At 37.8% G+C, this 15,347-nt stretch overlaps 1 protein-coding gene across 1 annotated transcript; it reads left to right on the plus strand.

Annotated features, from left to right (window-relative positions):
- The first annotated feature begins 473 nt into the window (after positions 1–473).
- mamdc2b (MAM domain containing 2b) lies at positions 474–14,889 on the plus strand. The gene is made up of 14 exons (XM_067433394.1): positions 474–611; positions 690–794; positions 3,225–3,466; positions 3,904–3,988; positions 4,402–4,509; positions 5,126–5,409; positions 8,595–8,688; positions 8,769–8,915; positions 9,044–9,309; positions 12,222–12,315; positions 12,408–12,563; positions 13,690–13,949; positions 14,187–14,271; positions 14,365–14,889. The coding sequence occupies exons 1-14, from the start codon at positions 581–583 to the stop codon at positions 14,439–14,441; spliced, it is 2,034 nt and encodes a 677-aa protein (XP_067289495.1). The 5' UTR covers positions 474–580; the 3' UTR covers positions 14,442–14,889.
- Positions 14,890–15,347: the final 458 nt, after the last annotated feature.

Raw genomic sequence — 15,347 nt, forward strand, 5'->3', positions numbered from 1 at the left:
AGAAGAGAAGGGAAGGCATTATGATTAAAGATTATGAGACACATGAATAAAAAAAATACTGTACGGATAAACCCTTTATAACAAATACTGCAATATTTCATTAAAAAATGATTTCATGGTGACTTTAAATACAATGCAGATGTGCTCATATCATCAACAAATGTTTCATGACTAGAACACAGTTTTAGTCATAACATGAGAAGAGAGATATTTTATTGCTCCAGATGGCACAGTACCAGAGGGGAATTAAAGAAAGAAAACAAAGATCTGCCCCATATGATCTGATCTAAATATCCATGTGATATGATATGCAAGTGTTTCCGACGTGAAGCAGTCAGCAGCTCTAAGGTAAGGGAAGAGAACCTCTGAATCTGGTCAACATTACTGAAACCCTCTTCCTCCACCCCCTTTTCTTTTTCTTATCCTGCAGCCAGACAGAAGGATCACATCTGAGCTTCGGTTATACGCTGCCAGCTTGAAAGACGGACAGGATGATAGAGTGAAGTCTAGATCTCTCTAGTTTTCTTGTGCTGAAACAGGTCTTGCCATCATCTTCGCATGACAAAACATAGGAGAGAAGATGCTTTCTTTCTACGTTCTGAGCTTGATTGGTGAGGACTCAGTGCAGAGAAGTTGTCTGTGTCCATCATTGTACATGCATAAGTGTGTGTTTGTGCTCTTTTCTGCAGCGACAGTTAAAGGAGAGCTTTTGTCAGGCTCCTGTAGCTTTCAGGAGAGCATATGTGACTATATGTCAGACCCGGGCTTTCTCAGCTGGACCCTCAACCCGTCCGGTGAGTTTCAGAAGCTTGTGAATGATTGCAGAGCATTTTGATGTCCAGTTCACCATTACATGAGTAAATGATATCTGAATGTTTGTTTGTTTATGGGTCAATGGCATGCTATTTTATTAGAAGATCTATTAATCTTTTAAAATACATTAGAAAATTAAATGTAATCATACGATTTCTGTTAATATGTTGAAAATGTTTTTTTAATTTAATTAAAATTCTCTTTGATACTTTTAGTGCATAGAGTAAAGATGTGGTGCATTTGTCCTGATATCATAATGTAGAAGAAGAGACATTTTGAAAATAAAATGTTATTGAGCAGTTTAGCATTTTCATTATCATAGAAAAAACTAAACAGGTAGTTATGGTAATATGTCATAAACATTTAAAAAAACATTTTACAGGGCAAGTGTTCAGATTATATTATTTATTAATGACATGTATTAATGGTATTTGTATGATATTTTGTGTTCCCTTGCAAAACTTTTGTGTTCTTTCCGATCAAACGCAAAGTTTCTTGGCAGAATGCAAACATTTTACGAGTGAACGCAAAAGCAATTATTTTATTTTATTTTTTGCTTAAAACGTTTTCAAAACCAGATGTAGCCATCTTGAATCTAAACATTTCATTTCTAAGCACTTGCCATGTCTTTTCACATACAGATAATGAAATGTATATATAAATTCTTCCATTGTTTTCTTTCATTCATCCAACACAAAAGGAGAAACTAGCGGGAAAAAAACACTTTCTAAGATTAGCAAAATAGTGCATGAGCAGTGGAAAAAGTTGGTCTGGTCTGATGAATCACGTTTTCTTTCACATCACGTGTGTGCATGTGCGTCACTTACTTGGAGAACACATGGCACCAGGATGCACTACGGGAAGAAATCAAGCTGGCGGAGGCAGTGATGCTTTGGGCAATGTTCTGCTAGGAAACCTTGGGCTGTGCCATCCATGTGGATGTTACTTTGACACATACCACCAACCTAAGCATTGTTGCAGACCATGTAAACCCTTTCATGGAAACGGTATTCCATGATGGTTGTGACCTCTTTCAGCAGGATTATGGAGATGGTCATCACTGCACAACACAAGAACCAGGGGGCAAGGTTGGATCCAGATCCAAATCCTCCAACATATCCCTAACATACCCATCTCCACCCCCTGCACCTGGATCCTGGATGTCGTGTTCTGCAGTGAGGAGCTACAGGGATAATGTGCCCTCCCACAAAGCAAAAATGGTTCAGGAATGGTTTGAGGAGTCCAAAAACGAGTTTGAAGTGTTGACCTGGCCTCCAAATTCCCCAGATCTCAGTCTAATCGAGCATCTGTGGGATGTGCTGAACAAACAAGTCCCATCCATGGAGGGCCCACCTCACAACTTAGGACTTAAATGATCTGCTGCTAACATCTTGGTGCCAGATACCACAGCACAGCTTCAGGGATCTAGTGGAGTCCATGCCTCAACAAGTAAGGGCTGTTTTGGCAGCAAAAGGAGGACCAACACAACATTAGGTCATAATGCCTGATCGGTATATATATATATATAGATATTTACATGAGACATTTTTTTCTTCACTCTTCACTTTTTACTCTTTGTCCGTAGTCAGTACATTACACATTATGACATTCCAAACTTGAATTTTTTTTTTTTGGAAGAGAAAAGGAGACATTTTTAAGATGCACTATTTTGCAAATCTTTGAAAGTGGAACAGTTTTTTTGTTTTGTTTGTTTTTTTAAACTAAATTCTCCTTTTGTACTAGACGGTTAGAACCAGTCAAATCAGTTTGGGATTACTTGAGAATGAGCAAATAATGGCAGAACTGTATTTTTTGGGTGAACTAACCCTTTAAGGCCACTTTTAGGCTTGTGTAGAGCAATGTTTCACATGGGTTATACCGAAATAGAGGTTGGCACTGTTTGAAGCCCTGCAGAATAGGAAGTATTAAGTTAAAATCCAAACATAGATTTCAAGTTTAAAAAATGTTAACTTCATGCATTGGACCAAAAAAGTAAAGAAATGAATAAAAGTAAAAAAAGAAAATGTGTTTAGTGAGACTCACATCTGGATGCCGTTGCCTCAATATTTACGGCATCTGGAGATAGTGAAATAGCACATTATTGGATTGAATTGTTGTGTTTATACGTGGCATGAATCACATTTACACAAGCCCACTGGATCATTTGCTTTTGATTGAAGCAGAGGAAATTAAAAAGAAATGTAAGGCTTGAATACAAATGTGGAGACAACAGAAGCCCACACCGACATGAGACGCTTGATGGATGTATTTTAGCATTTTAGCCATGAAATAATATTTGAACTTTGGTTGATAAGTGGACTGTCACGACTGACTGCTAAAAAACGTGTTTTGCTTTCCCAGCTGTTTGCACAAACTCTTGGCATAAATGTTGTTCCTTTGGCTTCACTCAGGACACTTCATCACAGTTGACCAGGAGAAGCAGGGAAAGGCAGTACTTTTGGGTCCAGATGTGGACCAACAGGACTGGAGCTGTTTCAGGATGGTCTACCAGGTCACAGGCAGCGCTTCCCTGCAGGTGCAGAAGCGCACAGACGGAGAGAGTTTCGATCAGGTGCTCTGGACGGCCCAAAGCCCGTCTGACAGCTGGCTCATTGCCAGCATTGACCTTCAGAACTCTACCGAAACATTTAAGGTGAGAATTATTTATACCCAGCTAACAAGGAATGTTCTTAGAACGTTCTGGCAAGTTTCTCTCAATGAACAAACATTCTAGTATTGTTAACAGAGTGTTTGTTCAAAGGTATCTGGTACTGATTCTCAAAACATTACATTTATATATCAATCATGGAACTTTTTTTTCCTGAAATATTTTAGTTGGATGTTCATCTAACATTTTTAAACGTTTCTACTGGTTTCAGAATGTTCCGAGAATATTCATTCCCATAAAGATTGCAAAATGATTAAATGGAATTAACGTTCGCATAACCAAGAAAAAAACATAGAGAACATTCAGAGAACATTCAAAAATAACTTAACATATGTTTGTAAGCTGGGTATTCTAGATTTGCTTATGTATGTAATATTATGAGAATAAATGAGAATAATGACAAGTTCACTCCACATTTCTAGATTGTCATTGAAGGCAAACTAGGAGAAGAAGAAGGCAGCAGTGTGTCCATCTTTGAGATAAAGATCTCTGACAAATATTGCATAGGTTAGTGCTCTTTTAACTTGGGCCAGTAAACAGCATGTGAGAATCCACCCAGAACAGCCCAACAAACTTTCACAATTCACTTTGTTTGTTTCTTTGTAACATTAATAATGGCATGCCAAAATCAGGCCCAACCACATAAAAAGAGCTATTAACCACGGGAAAAGATGCTGTTCTTTCTAAACTATGGCTATTCCTAGAGACCAGCCTGTGTGTAGCCTGTGTGCACATTCCTGAGGCAAAATAAAATATTTTTAATGAACCTAGACTTCTGTTGCTTAGTTCTTATGTTTGTCAGAATTGTTTCCAAATGTTATTGGCCTTAAAAGGCTTGCAGAGCTAGAGGGCTTCAAAACGACTTATTTATATTTTCATGCTAAATAATTACACCTTTTCCTGGTCCTGTGACCCCAAAGAATGTGATTTTGAAGAAGCTCACTTGTGTGGATACACAAACCAGTGGAACAGACATATGAACTGGCGTGTGGGAAGATCAGAGGATGCTACACTGACAGATACAACAGGTTAGTCTATAATATGACTTAGCGTAACATATTTATACAATATAAAAACATTATAGACATTACATATTTTTTATAAATATGTATATTATTGTACAAATCATATACAGATTTTTTTCTAATCATGATTTGTATAATAATATACCTGTATAATAATAATAATAGTAATAATAAAGTATATATATATATATATATATATATATATATATATATATATATATATATATATATATATATATATATATATATATATATATATGTGCATGCAGTAATCTTAAACAATACCAAAAATGTATACAATTTTATCTGTATTTAATTTGATACATATTCTATGATTATCTACAAAAAATGTTTTATTATCAGTTGTATTATTTTACACAATACAAAAAAAGATGTATAATATTATACACACAAAAATTCTCTTATGATCTTATGACAAAAAACAAACATAAAACATGTTGTATGTTATACAATGCATAACATATCGTGCAATTTTACACAATTTGACAGCGTGAGTCAGATTTGAGCAAATACATGAAAAAGCCACTTCCTCAGGTAAAATATGGGTCTTTCTCATACCAAGAATCTGTCAGTCATGCCTGTTTATTCATTTACACAGGTCAGTACATGTATGTGGACTCTACTGACACTAAAAGCTTCCAGGAGGTGGCCAAGCTGGTGTCTCCGATGACCACCCTGCCCATGTCGGGCTGCTTGAGCTTCCAGTACCAGCAGAATCATACTGGGGACCACCTGTACTCCCTTTTCAGCAGGGATCATGCTGGACAATATCAGGAACTATGGAGAGCTGATCTACCAGAAAACAACCACGTGGACTGGAGTCCAGAAGACAGGGTCTGGATACCTGTACAAGTGGACCTGAAAGCTCCATATCCTATCGAGGTAAGGACTGAAAACCACATCATGCTGGTCTTTAATTGTAGGAAAATCTAACACTTTACAATACGGGTGCACTAATATGCATTAATTCATAATGCACTGCTAATTATGACTTGAAGGTGCACTATGTAACTTTTCCATCCGCTAGAGGTAGCACGAGCCGACAGTCCAACTAATGACATATTACAATTATGACAAGATTAGAGATAGCGGTCAAACTGTTCTCATGAACAACTCTATAGAACACGAGCACGACAGTCCAGCTAACGACATATTACAATTATGACTGGATAAGGGTTATATAGATCATGAAAAGAGTAAGCAAACATATATTAGGAGTATAGTATCTTCCTTGTCGGAGACATTGTGTGAGCTGATGCTTGAAGCACACAGTGATGAGATTTAGATGCTCCATACGGTGTGGAAATGAACGGGTCTTTATCATCGCTGAAGTGAGACACAATACGATCGCAAATGGACTAACAAGGGAACATGACACACGAGCATAGTCAAGCAGCATATATTAGGCTAGTTCACGTCTAATGTCCCTCATGTGTAAATTCTGTGTTTTGAATAATGACGTGCTGAGCCCTCTCGTCTCACCATCAATAGTAGACACGGCCCTTACCTGCTGATTGGCTACAAGTTTGTTATTCCACTCAGCCTGTGTCCTTTTTCTAAAACGGTTTTGAAATAAGACTTACCCCACCTTTAACATTACTGTAGTATAAAGCAGAGCAGGACTGAGTGTTGAGGGAGCTGAGCAAGGGCGCTGAGGCGATTGTTGATGAGATAAAAGCAATACATGACTCGCGAGCAGCGGGACGTTTATAATGCCACAGTCGTGGGCGCCACTTCCGCTTTTCCTGTCATGAGTATGAGGTAATGCAGCTCTTTTTATTATATTAGATACAGCTGAGTTTGTTGAAAATTACTTTATGAAGTTACTCTGTGCATTCGTTCTTCGGCTGCTGGGCCACGTGTTGCACTGCAGTAATGCTGCATTCACACAGGCGTCGGCGTTAATGCTTCTCATTTACTTTGAATGGGTGACGTCATGCGTTGCCGAATTGAATTGTGGGTCCCGTCGCGTTGCTTCACCCTTGTTGCAAGCGGCAGAAGTTGAAGATTTCTCCAACTTTCAAGTGCAAATGCCTCCAATCAGATCGCCCTATGTAAATAACCTAGAGCAGACACTAGCCAATTGTGTTCATGCAACCCTAGAGCAGACACTAGCCAATTGTGTTCATGCAACCCTAGGCTGTTGTCACTATGACGGTCGCATCAGCACGAAGCTTCAGCCAGCCTCCATCAAAAGCATTAACACGGCCGCCCTGTGTGATTGCAGACTGCTAGTGTAACTTCATGTGTTAATTACCACAATTCAGCTTTCTCTCGTGAACGTGCATACAACAGTTAGTGGAAGTTGGAGATCACAGTTTGTAAAAATTGAAATATTAGATAATATAGATATTTTTCTCACACAAACACATCGCTTCGCTTCAGAAGGCGTTTATTAACTCTCCGGAGTCGTGTGGATTACTTTAATGATGGACAGATGAACTTTTATGGACTTCAAAACGGAAACAGCCATTCACTGCCATTATAACGTGCCAGGACATTTTTGTAATATTACTCCGACTGTATTCGTCTGTAAGAAGAATGTCACATACACCTAGGATGGGGTGAGTAAATCTTGGGCTAATTAAAATTTTGGGGTGAACTTTCCCTTTAATTGATTATCTATGCATTAGTTAAGCATTATTTAATGCATATTAGTGCACCCGTATTGTGAAGTGTTTCCAAAATCTATTTCAAATGCAGCCATGGCACATCAAAATAAAACTAACTCTGACTGGCTGTTTTACATACCAGGCAAACAGTCTCTTCCTGTAGAAGAGTTCTTGGCCAGAATAAGCTGCCAAATACGGATCAGACTTTGTTATTTAGTCAAAAACCTAAGAAATAAAAGTGCATGTGTTGGACGTCACAGGAAAAAAAGATGGGTTTTGAAGAAAATACCCAGCTAACAAAAATGTCCTATTTTGCTAACCTTCTCATTAAACATTATTTCTAAAAGTTATTTAAACATTCCATTTGATAATTTATATATATATATATATATATATATATATATATATATATATATATATATATATATATATATATATATATATATATATATATATTTTTTTTTTTTTTTTTTTTTTTTTTTTTTTTTTTGAGAACTTAAGTATGATGTTTTTGAATGCTTGTATTTCAGAGTACATCACAGTCACTGTGTAGCCTACATTTTGACTAACGTTATATAAACATGCAATACCGTTGACGAAAAAAGAAGAGTCTAAAATCACTGGTTTTGGTTTTGTTTGAGGGAATGAAGAGCGGTCATGTGGTTGCCAGATTTCAGTATTTCAAATCCCCCAAACATAACATTTCTGTGAAAAGAACTCGTATCCGGTGTTTTACCTAAACATCTACAACCTGGCAACCATATGCACGCGAGCTCTCTCTCGCGCACGGATGATCTGAAAACAGAAGATTAAGATATTGCGCTATTCCTTCCACAACCAGGAATAGCGCAATATCTTAATCTTCCTCGGCATATTTATTGTTGTTGACTAGGCAGCACGAGCCCTCCATGAGTCGGACGGGGCTACTGGATTAGACGTGCTGTAGAGGCGGTGTTTGGTCACGCACTGACGTCAGTATAAAGCACAGGACCATTTGCTGGGCCTGGTGTCTATAAAAGCTTTTCTTTGACTAACAAGGAAGTTTTCAGCTCTGAAACTTAGAGGATATTCTTATATTACCCTGACCTTTTATATATCAAAAGCTCAAGGGAAAGTTGATTTCTCAATTCATCACACCTTCAACATATTGTTTCGACTCATTCTAGGGCACCTTTAAAACAACTAGAAAAAACTACGTTTTTTGTTAACATTTCGAGAACATTATTAAAGACCAGATAACGCTGAATGTTCTATTAACGTAACTGGAAGAATGTTTGTTCATAACTTTAAGAGAACATTATACAAAGTTCTGATAAAGTTTTCTTTTAGCTGGGTAGATTTCTGTCTGCATTCCTGAATTTTCTGCTTAACATGTTGCATCCAGATGTCAAAGTATGCTGTACCTATACCCTTTTATCATAGTTTTTTCTTTTGTGTGTGTGTGTATCTTACCAGTTGGTGTTTGAGGTGGCGTTTAACAGTCCTCATGGAGGATACGTGGCTCTTGATGACATTTCCTTCTCTCCAGAGTTCTGTAATGAAGGCACAGGTATGTTTGAACACGGTAGCTCAATTCCATAAAAAATATAAATTCCTACAAGACCACTTAAAAAATGTGTGTTGTCACAGAGCCAACGTTTGATCCATCTATTGCAAACTGTGACTTTGAGTCAGGATATTGTCAGTATGTCCAGACACTGAAGGGTAGTTCATTGTGGAAGAGAGTGTCTGTCAGGCCCAACACCTACAGCGCTGGAGACCATACAACAGGAGCAGGTACAGCTGCGCATAATGTACACTACCGGTCAAAGTTTTTTTGATTGATAGTCTATATAAAATACATTACTGATAAAGAAATTGTTAAAACATGAAAAGGGATAAAAATTGTTGTTCTTTCTGAACAGGATTCTTTTTGTTGGCGAATTCACGCTCCAGTTTACAGTCTGGATACATCAGCCGTTTGTTTGGGCCGCCCATGCCAGGGAATCAGAAATACTGCCTGAAGTTCTTCTATTCCCTGCGAGGTCTTAGTGGAACAGATCAAGTCCTGTCAGCGTATCTGTATTACAGCGATGGTACTAAACAAGAACAAATATGGAGCCAGAATGAGAAGATAAGAAATGTTTGGATTGCAGTTGAACTAACCATTCAAAGTCAGAAGAATGCTCAGGTAAGATTAGTCTTTAGTTCACCTCTCTCTTGCTATTGCTTGTCTACTTGGTATATATATATTTATATATTAAAAAAGTATATATACTTTTCCACCAATTCCACCAAACATTGCAATTGTTCATGAGACATGCAAGACATCAGACTTTGAAGATTGTGTCATGACAAATTGGTTGATGGATGTCTCTTGTGAAAAAGAAGCAAATTTTTTCTTTCTTTTTTTTTAAACAAAAAATATATATATACATTTTTACACAAAGTTTTATTTGTATATTTAGTTGAATAACTTCGATCATAATTTTAGTGTCTCCAAATGAGCAAGCCAAGCCAAAGGCGACAATGGCAAGGAACCAAAACTCCATCAGGGCATGATGGAGAAAAATAAACCTTGGGAGAAACCAGACTCAGTCGGGGTGCCAGTTCTCCTCTGGCCTATTAACAAACAGTGTCTGATTATTATTCTGGCAACCTTACAGGTCAGAAATCATATTAGATTGGAATATTCAAAATTTTTGGGCATCACCCAAGAGACGAGTTTATTTAGGATGGCACGTCGTTTACACAAGAGTATGAATACTTGAAAGATCGGAGTCATCGCGCCGGAGACGGGTTTATTGAGAATGACATGCCGGTGAGGCACTGTAGTCTGTACTCTCAAATAGAGTACAGTAGCAACTTTTTAATGAAATAAAAGGCCACTTAAGTAAACTAAAAGAGAGTATACTTTAATGATTATGTTTCTGAACATACTAAGTGCACTTTGTAATTAAAAGATGATATTAAAAGTTTTAGTACATTGTCATTATGTTTTAATAATCAGTTGTTGTGCTATAAAGAAGTAAACGTTGATATGTTGATGACTAACATTTTAAAGTCATTGCTCATAATTTTAAATGTAGCGTGTTTTCAGTATTACAGTCGCATACACTGCATAGTATAATCCCAGGAAAGAAGCATGATGCAGAATGACTGAGATACAAAGAGATTTCAACTAACAGCATGTGATGCAAACACTACAGATTAACATACACTCTTAGAAGGGTCTATTGGTGCTATGTATTTGGAACCCCCCTAAAAAAGATTCTATATAGAACCATTTTTAGGTGCCAAAAGGATACTTTTTTGTCATTATAGAACCTTTGTAGCATAAAAAGTTCTTTGGAGTAGAACCTTTTAGGGTTTCCAAATACGAAGCGCTGATGGAACCTTTTCTTCTAAGAGTGTAGATGTTGACAACACTGAACAATGGCTGAATTTGTCGGGATATCAATTCAAATGACTCTGTATGCAATTGGATAGTCCTTCAACCAATCAGACCACAAGAGGCGTGATCAATGGGCAATGACCCATCGCTTCTCTATCCGTCATCATGTTAAACCCACCAATAGCGTGCCAGGTGGATAAGCCAGTCTGTGATTGGTTCCCGCAAAAGTGTAACAGCAGCAGTAGAAATGAATGTACGGGTTTCCAGACTGAGTTGCAAAGTTCCAAACTGTTTGAGGGTATTGGTGGCAATTTCGTATTCAGCTAATGAATAGAAAGAACTGAGGGGAAACTACACACGGAATGACAATCAACAGAACAAGGAACAGGTGCAAAACTCAATAAGGAGCTAAAAGCCATGCAAACAAGGAACGAGAACTTAGACAAACAGAAACTTAGAAAATGAAACTGACAGAAAATAACAGAACATGAGATAACACCCCACGTCTGGAATGTGCATCCTCGTGCTGTAACATGTAACAACAGAGGAGGAGGACAAGGGGCAGGCGAAGCCCGACGGGACCCAGGAGGAGCGGGCAATGGGAAACATCATGAAAGAGACGACAGAGAGAGGAGATGACTGAGGAAGGAGCAAGTGAGATTCACAGAGAAGAGTGAGGATGAAGGCCCACAGCAGAACCCATGGAGGAAAGAGCCAGGAACCTGACCGACAGAGGGGGAGGCCCAGGAAGATCCGCAGGCACGTGTGACCAAGGTGGAGACGTGGGCTTGGCAGACGGGAGACGGTGAGGCTGAGCTCAATGTGTAAACCAAAGGGAAAGAAGAGTCCATTAGAGCTAGAGGGGTGGAGGGTTAAAGAGCAGCTGGAGACCAAGAAGTCCAAGGTGAATTTCCTTAAAGTTCCTCAAGGACCTTCCACTGGCAGGCATGCCTTGGACCACTCGTTAAGGCGGGTGTAATAGAGTACGCAGAGCGAGCGGTCTGAATATTGTGCAGATCACGGCAGATCTAGAAAAGCCCTCGAGGGAATGGTGCTCCTGTTCAAGGTGGAGAAGACAGTTTCAAGAGGCAAGACCATTTTCTTTGTTTTGATCCATTCCCGTGGTTCGGTGTTCTGTCACATGTTCAGTATAATACCAAGATCAAAGTGCAATGCAGAATACAAACAGACTTTAATGAACACAGAAGATTCGAATGGATTACACAATGGATGTACAGTCCCAAGCCCTTTACACTAATTATCTTTTGCAATGATGTCAAGCAATATAAAAGTATATAAATGCATACCAAAGGCAATTGGCTATTCCTGTTCATAAGGAAATACATCAAATCAGGAAGAAAAAGCTGCTCACCAAGTCATTTCCCAGGGTATTTAAGAGACATGCCGAATCTCAGATGACTTCCATTTAACTGGACACGTTTGGCCCAGTGCACTAGCATCTGTTAGCAAGGTTTATGCCTCACATGACTTTCATTACAGTAAGATCCAGATTTAGAGAAATAAACCTTTATAACATCTGGAAAAATAAGACGGTCCGAGGATTATTCATACAGTAAATCCACTGACCCATGAGTTTTACTTTTTAAATATTATATATTTGAATGTATATATACAGTGTCTTTATTTTCAGGTTTGTCATGTCATTGTTAATCTTAATCATGTGGGTTTTCTACATCTGGGGGATGAAGGTGGTTTTCATCAGTACATGCAAAAATGTCTGGAGTTGTGGTTCTGTTGGCCTCGATGACATTAAAGTCACCCTTGGGGACTGCATGCTGTTAGGTAAACAAGCTTCATTTATCAACAACTTTGCATGTGAATCATGAATCGTCATTGTGAATATTACAGTTGATTCCTTGATATTTTTGTTACAGCATCTTCTCTGTCAGTCCCGTCTCACTGTGACTTTGAGACTGGTCTCTGTGGATACACTCAGGTTAAGGAAGGAGACTCAGCCGACTGGATGCTGACCAGAGGACCCACACCAACATCCTACACAGGGCCAAGAGGAGACCACACCACCGGAGTGGGTGAGCTTCAAACCATCCCTAAAAACCCTTTAAACACTCGTCACTTAAACTCTAAAAAAAGAGGGCTCTTCGCAGTGATGCCATTCAAGAACATTTATTGGGTTCCCCAAAAAACCTTTCAGTGTTTTCTTAGTGTGAAGAACATCTGAAAAGTCCAAAGAACCTTTTGTGCAATGGATGTTAAAGGTTCTTCATAGAACCATTAAAGGGTTAGTTCACCCAAAAATGAAAATTACCCCATGATTTACTCATGCTTAAGCCGTAGTAGGTGTATATGACGTTATTCTTTCAGCCAAACACAATCAGAGATATATTAAAACATATCCAGCTCCTCCAAGCGTTATAATGGGAGTGTAAAGTACCTTGTTTTTTGAAGCCCAAAAAAAGCACACCCATCCATCCATCCATCCATCCATCCATCAAAAAAAGTAATCCATACGGCTCCATGGGGCTAAAAAAGGCCTTCTTAAAGGGGTACTTCAGCGCTGGGAAGATGAATCTGTATTTAAACTGGGTCATTAATGTAGCAGAAATGTGAAATTATTTTTGAATTTGGTGCTTTCTAGACTGAGAAAAGACAGAAAATGTATTTTTGTCTCATGGGGATGAAAGACTACAATTCCCAGAATACTTCGCTGCCCTGTGAGGCCATTCCCAAAGCCACCTACTGGATTACTGTGACTGAGTTCAGAAAGTACAATTAAATACTGAACGTGTGTGTTAAATATAACGATCGAGTTGCCGCGTGAGTCTCACAGCACTAACTCAGATTAGGAGTCAGATTACATTTAACGTCATAATTGAGGTGATGAGCTCTCGTGATGAGAGCTGAGGTAATCGCGACCACATATGGAGCCATATGGAGTGTGTAATAGCTTAATGTAAAACTTGAAATTTGACTACATAACATATTTTCTCTCTAAGTACACTTAAGTAGCCTTTTATTTCATTAATATTGTATTATCTGTAAGTACATTCAAGTGCACTTCTAATTTACAAGCATGTACCTTGCCCCATAGACATCTATTATTAACATTATTTTTATTAATGTAATACAGAGGGACACAGCAAAATTATTTTCTGTATTAATCTAATTTTATTGTGTCTGGGACACACTTTTCTCTAGGTCATTATTTGCACATCGAGGCATCAGTGATGCTGCCCGGTCACAAAGCGCGTATGCTCTCCAGCTCTCTGCGCGGCTCTAGAGAACCACAGTGCTTCCAGTTCTACTACCATATGTATGGATCAGGGATTGGCCAGCTAAGCGTTTACCTCCAGACTGGACAAGAAAATGAGGACAAAGTATTGTGGACAAGCCACGGAGAACAGGGCATCTCCTGGCTCAGAGCATCAGTAAACTACCAATATGACCAACAACACCAGGTTAGTTACATGAAACTGCATTATTCACAACCGGTTTTGCTCCATGGACCCATATTTTACACAGTAGCAAAACTGTTTAACATACACAAATGTATTTTACCAAGAACTGCATAAGCCCAAAAATAATTGGCGGCGACTTGTCAGTTAAGAGCTACTTAAAAAAAAAAAGTTTATCATTTAGTCAACATTCAATCGATGTAATTTTAATGAATATAGTATGTTTATTTGTCTGCTTAGATTGTGTTTGAAGCCACCAGAGGTGCATCAGTAAGGAGTGATATTGCAATCGATGATGTTATTTTTGAAAGGGGACCATGCAGAGGTATTCATTGTATTCAGGCTGAGCGTCAAATAAATTTGTTATTCGCATTACCATGAACATCTTTTCATACTTTTAATCCTTTTATCCACACAGAATATGCTGATGACCATATCCCCCATCTGAAACGCTCTGGAAGTAATAATGACATTCAGTCAATGAGTTTTAAATAACACAGAGAAAAAGAAAAGAATGTTGAGGAGAGAAAACTTAAAACATGTGACAGTACAGCTGGAGTGCAGAGCTCTGTGACGATGAAAGGGAAGGAGATGACTGCATTATGACCATATCTGATCACCTGCAAACTTTCCACGTTTGACTCATGAACTATTCTTAATACATCGGATACATTGTTAAAGATGGAAACCATATTAGTTACATAAGAAGCCCTTTTACAGATGTCTTATTTGCGTGTTTTAATATCCTACTTCAGGACACTTTTTTAATGTCAAGTAAAATAGAAAATGAACGAGATTCCTTTTTGAATTTGTAAATAAACGTTAGCCCTTCATTATATGTAAGGGTGTAATATGTAATGTGTAAGAGATATAAACGTAAAAACTATACCTGATTATCATATTCTTTTGTAATAATGACCCACTGACTATACATTATCTTGCATATCACACATCTACCGAAATACATAAAATACAAATAAATGGACATGTAATGGAAATATGAATGACTTATATTATTGTTAGAAGAACGAGAGTACAAAGTGATGTTAGAGACATGAAACTAACACAGCAACTAGAAAATCACTTGTGAGAAAACATTTTATTTGTTTATTTGGTAGGGACCATGCATATTCATGAACATTGTTATATAAAAATAAACCATGTAAATATGGTAAAATTAGTCAAAATAACTACTTTTTTTTTTAGACAGGTAGGATTAGACTAACATACAGACAACAATCATACAACATTTATTCACTATAAATTAAAAGATACACATAGTGGTTACATATACATTTATAAAAATAAAAATAAAAAATACAAAACAAAATAATTTATTATATGAAACACTTTATATACCAGACAAGCATCCTTGAAACGTTTGAAATGGTCAAAGTATAA

This window comes from Pseudorasbora parva, chromosome 23 (genome assembly GCF_024679245.1).
Source record: "Pseudorasbora parva isolate DD20220531a chromosome 23, ASM2467924v1, whole genome shotgun sequence".
In the NCBI taxonomy this organism is placed as follows: Eukaryota; Metazoa; Chordata; class Actinopteri; order Cypriniformes; family Gobionidae; genus Pseudorasbora; species Pseudorasbora parva.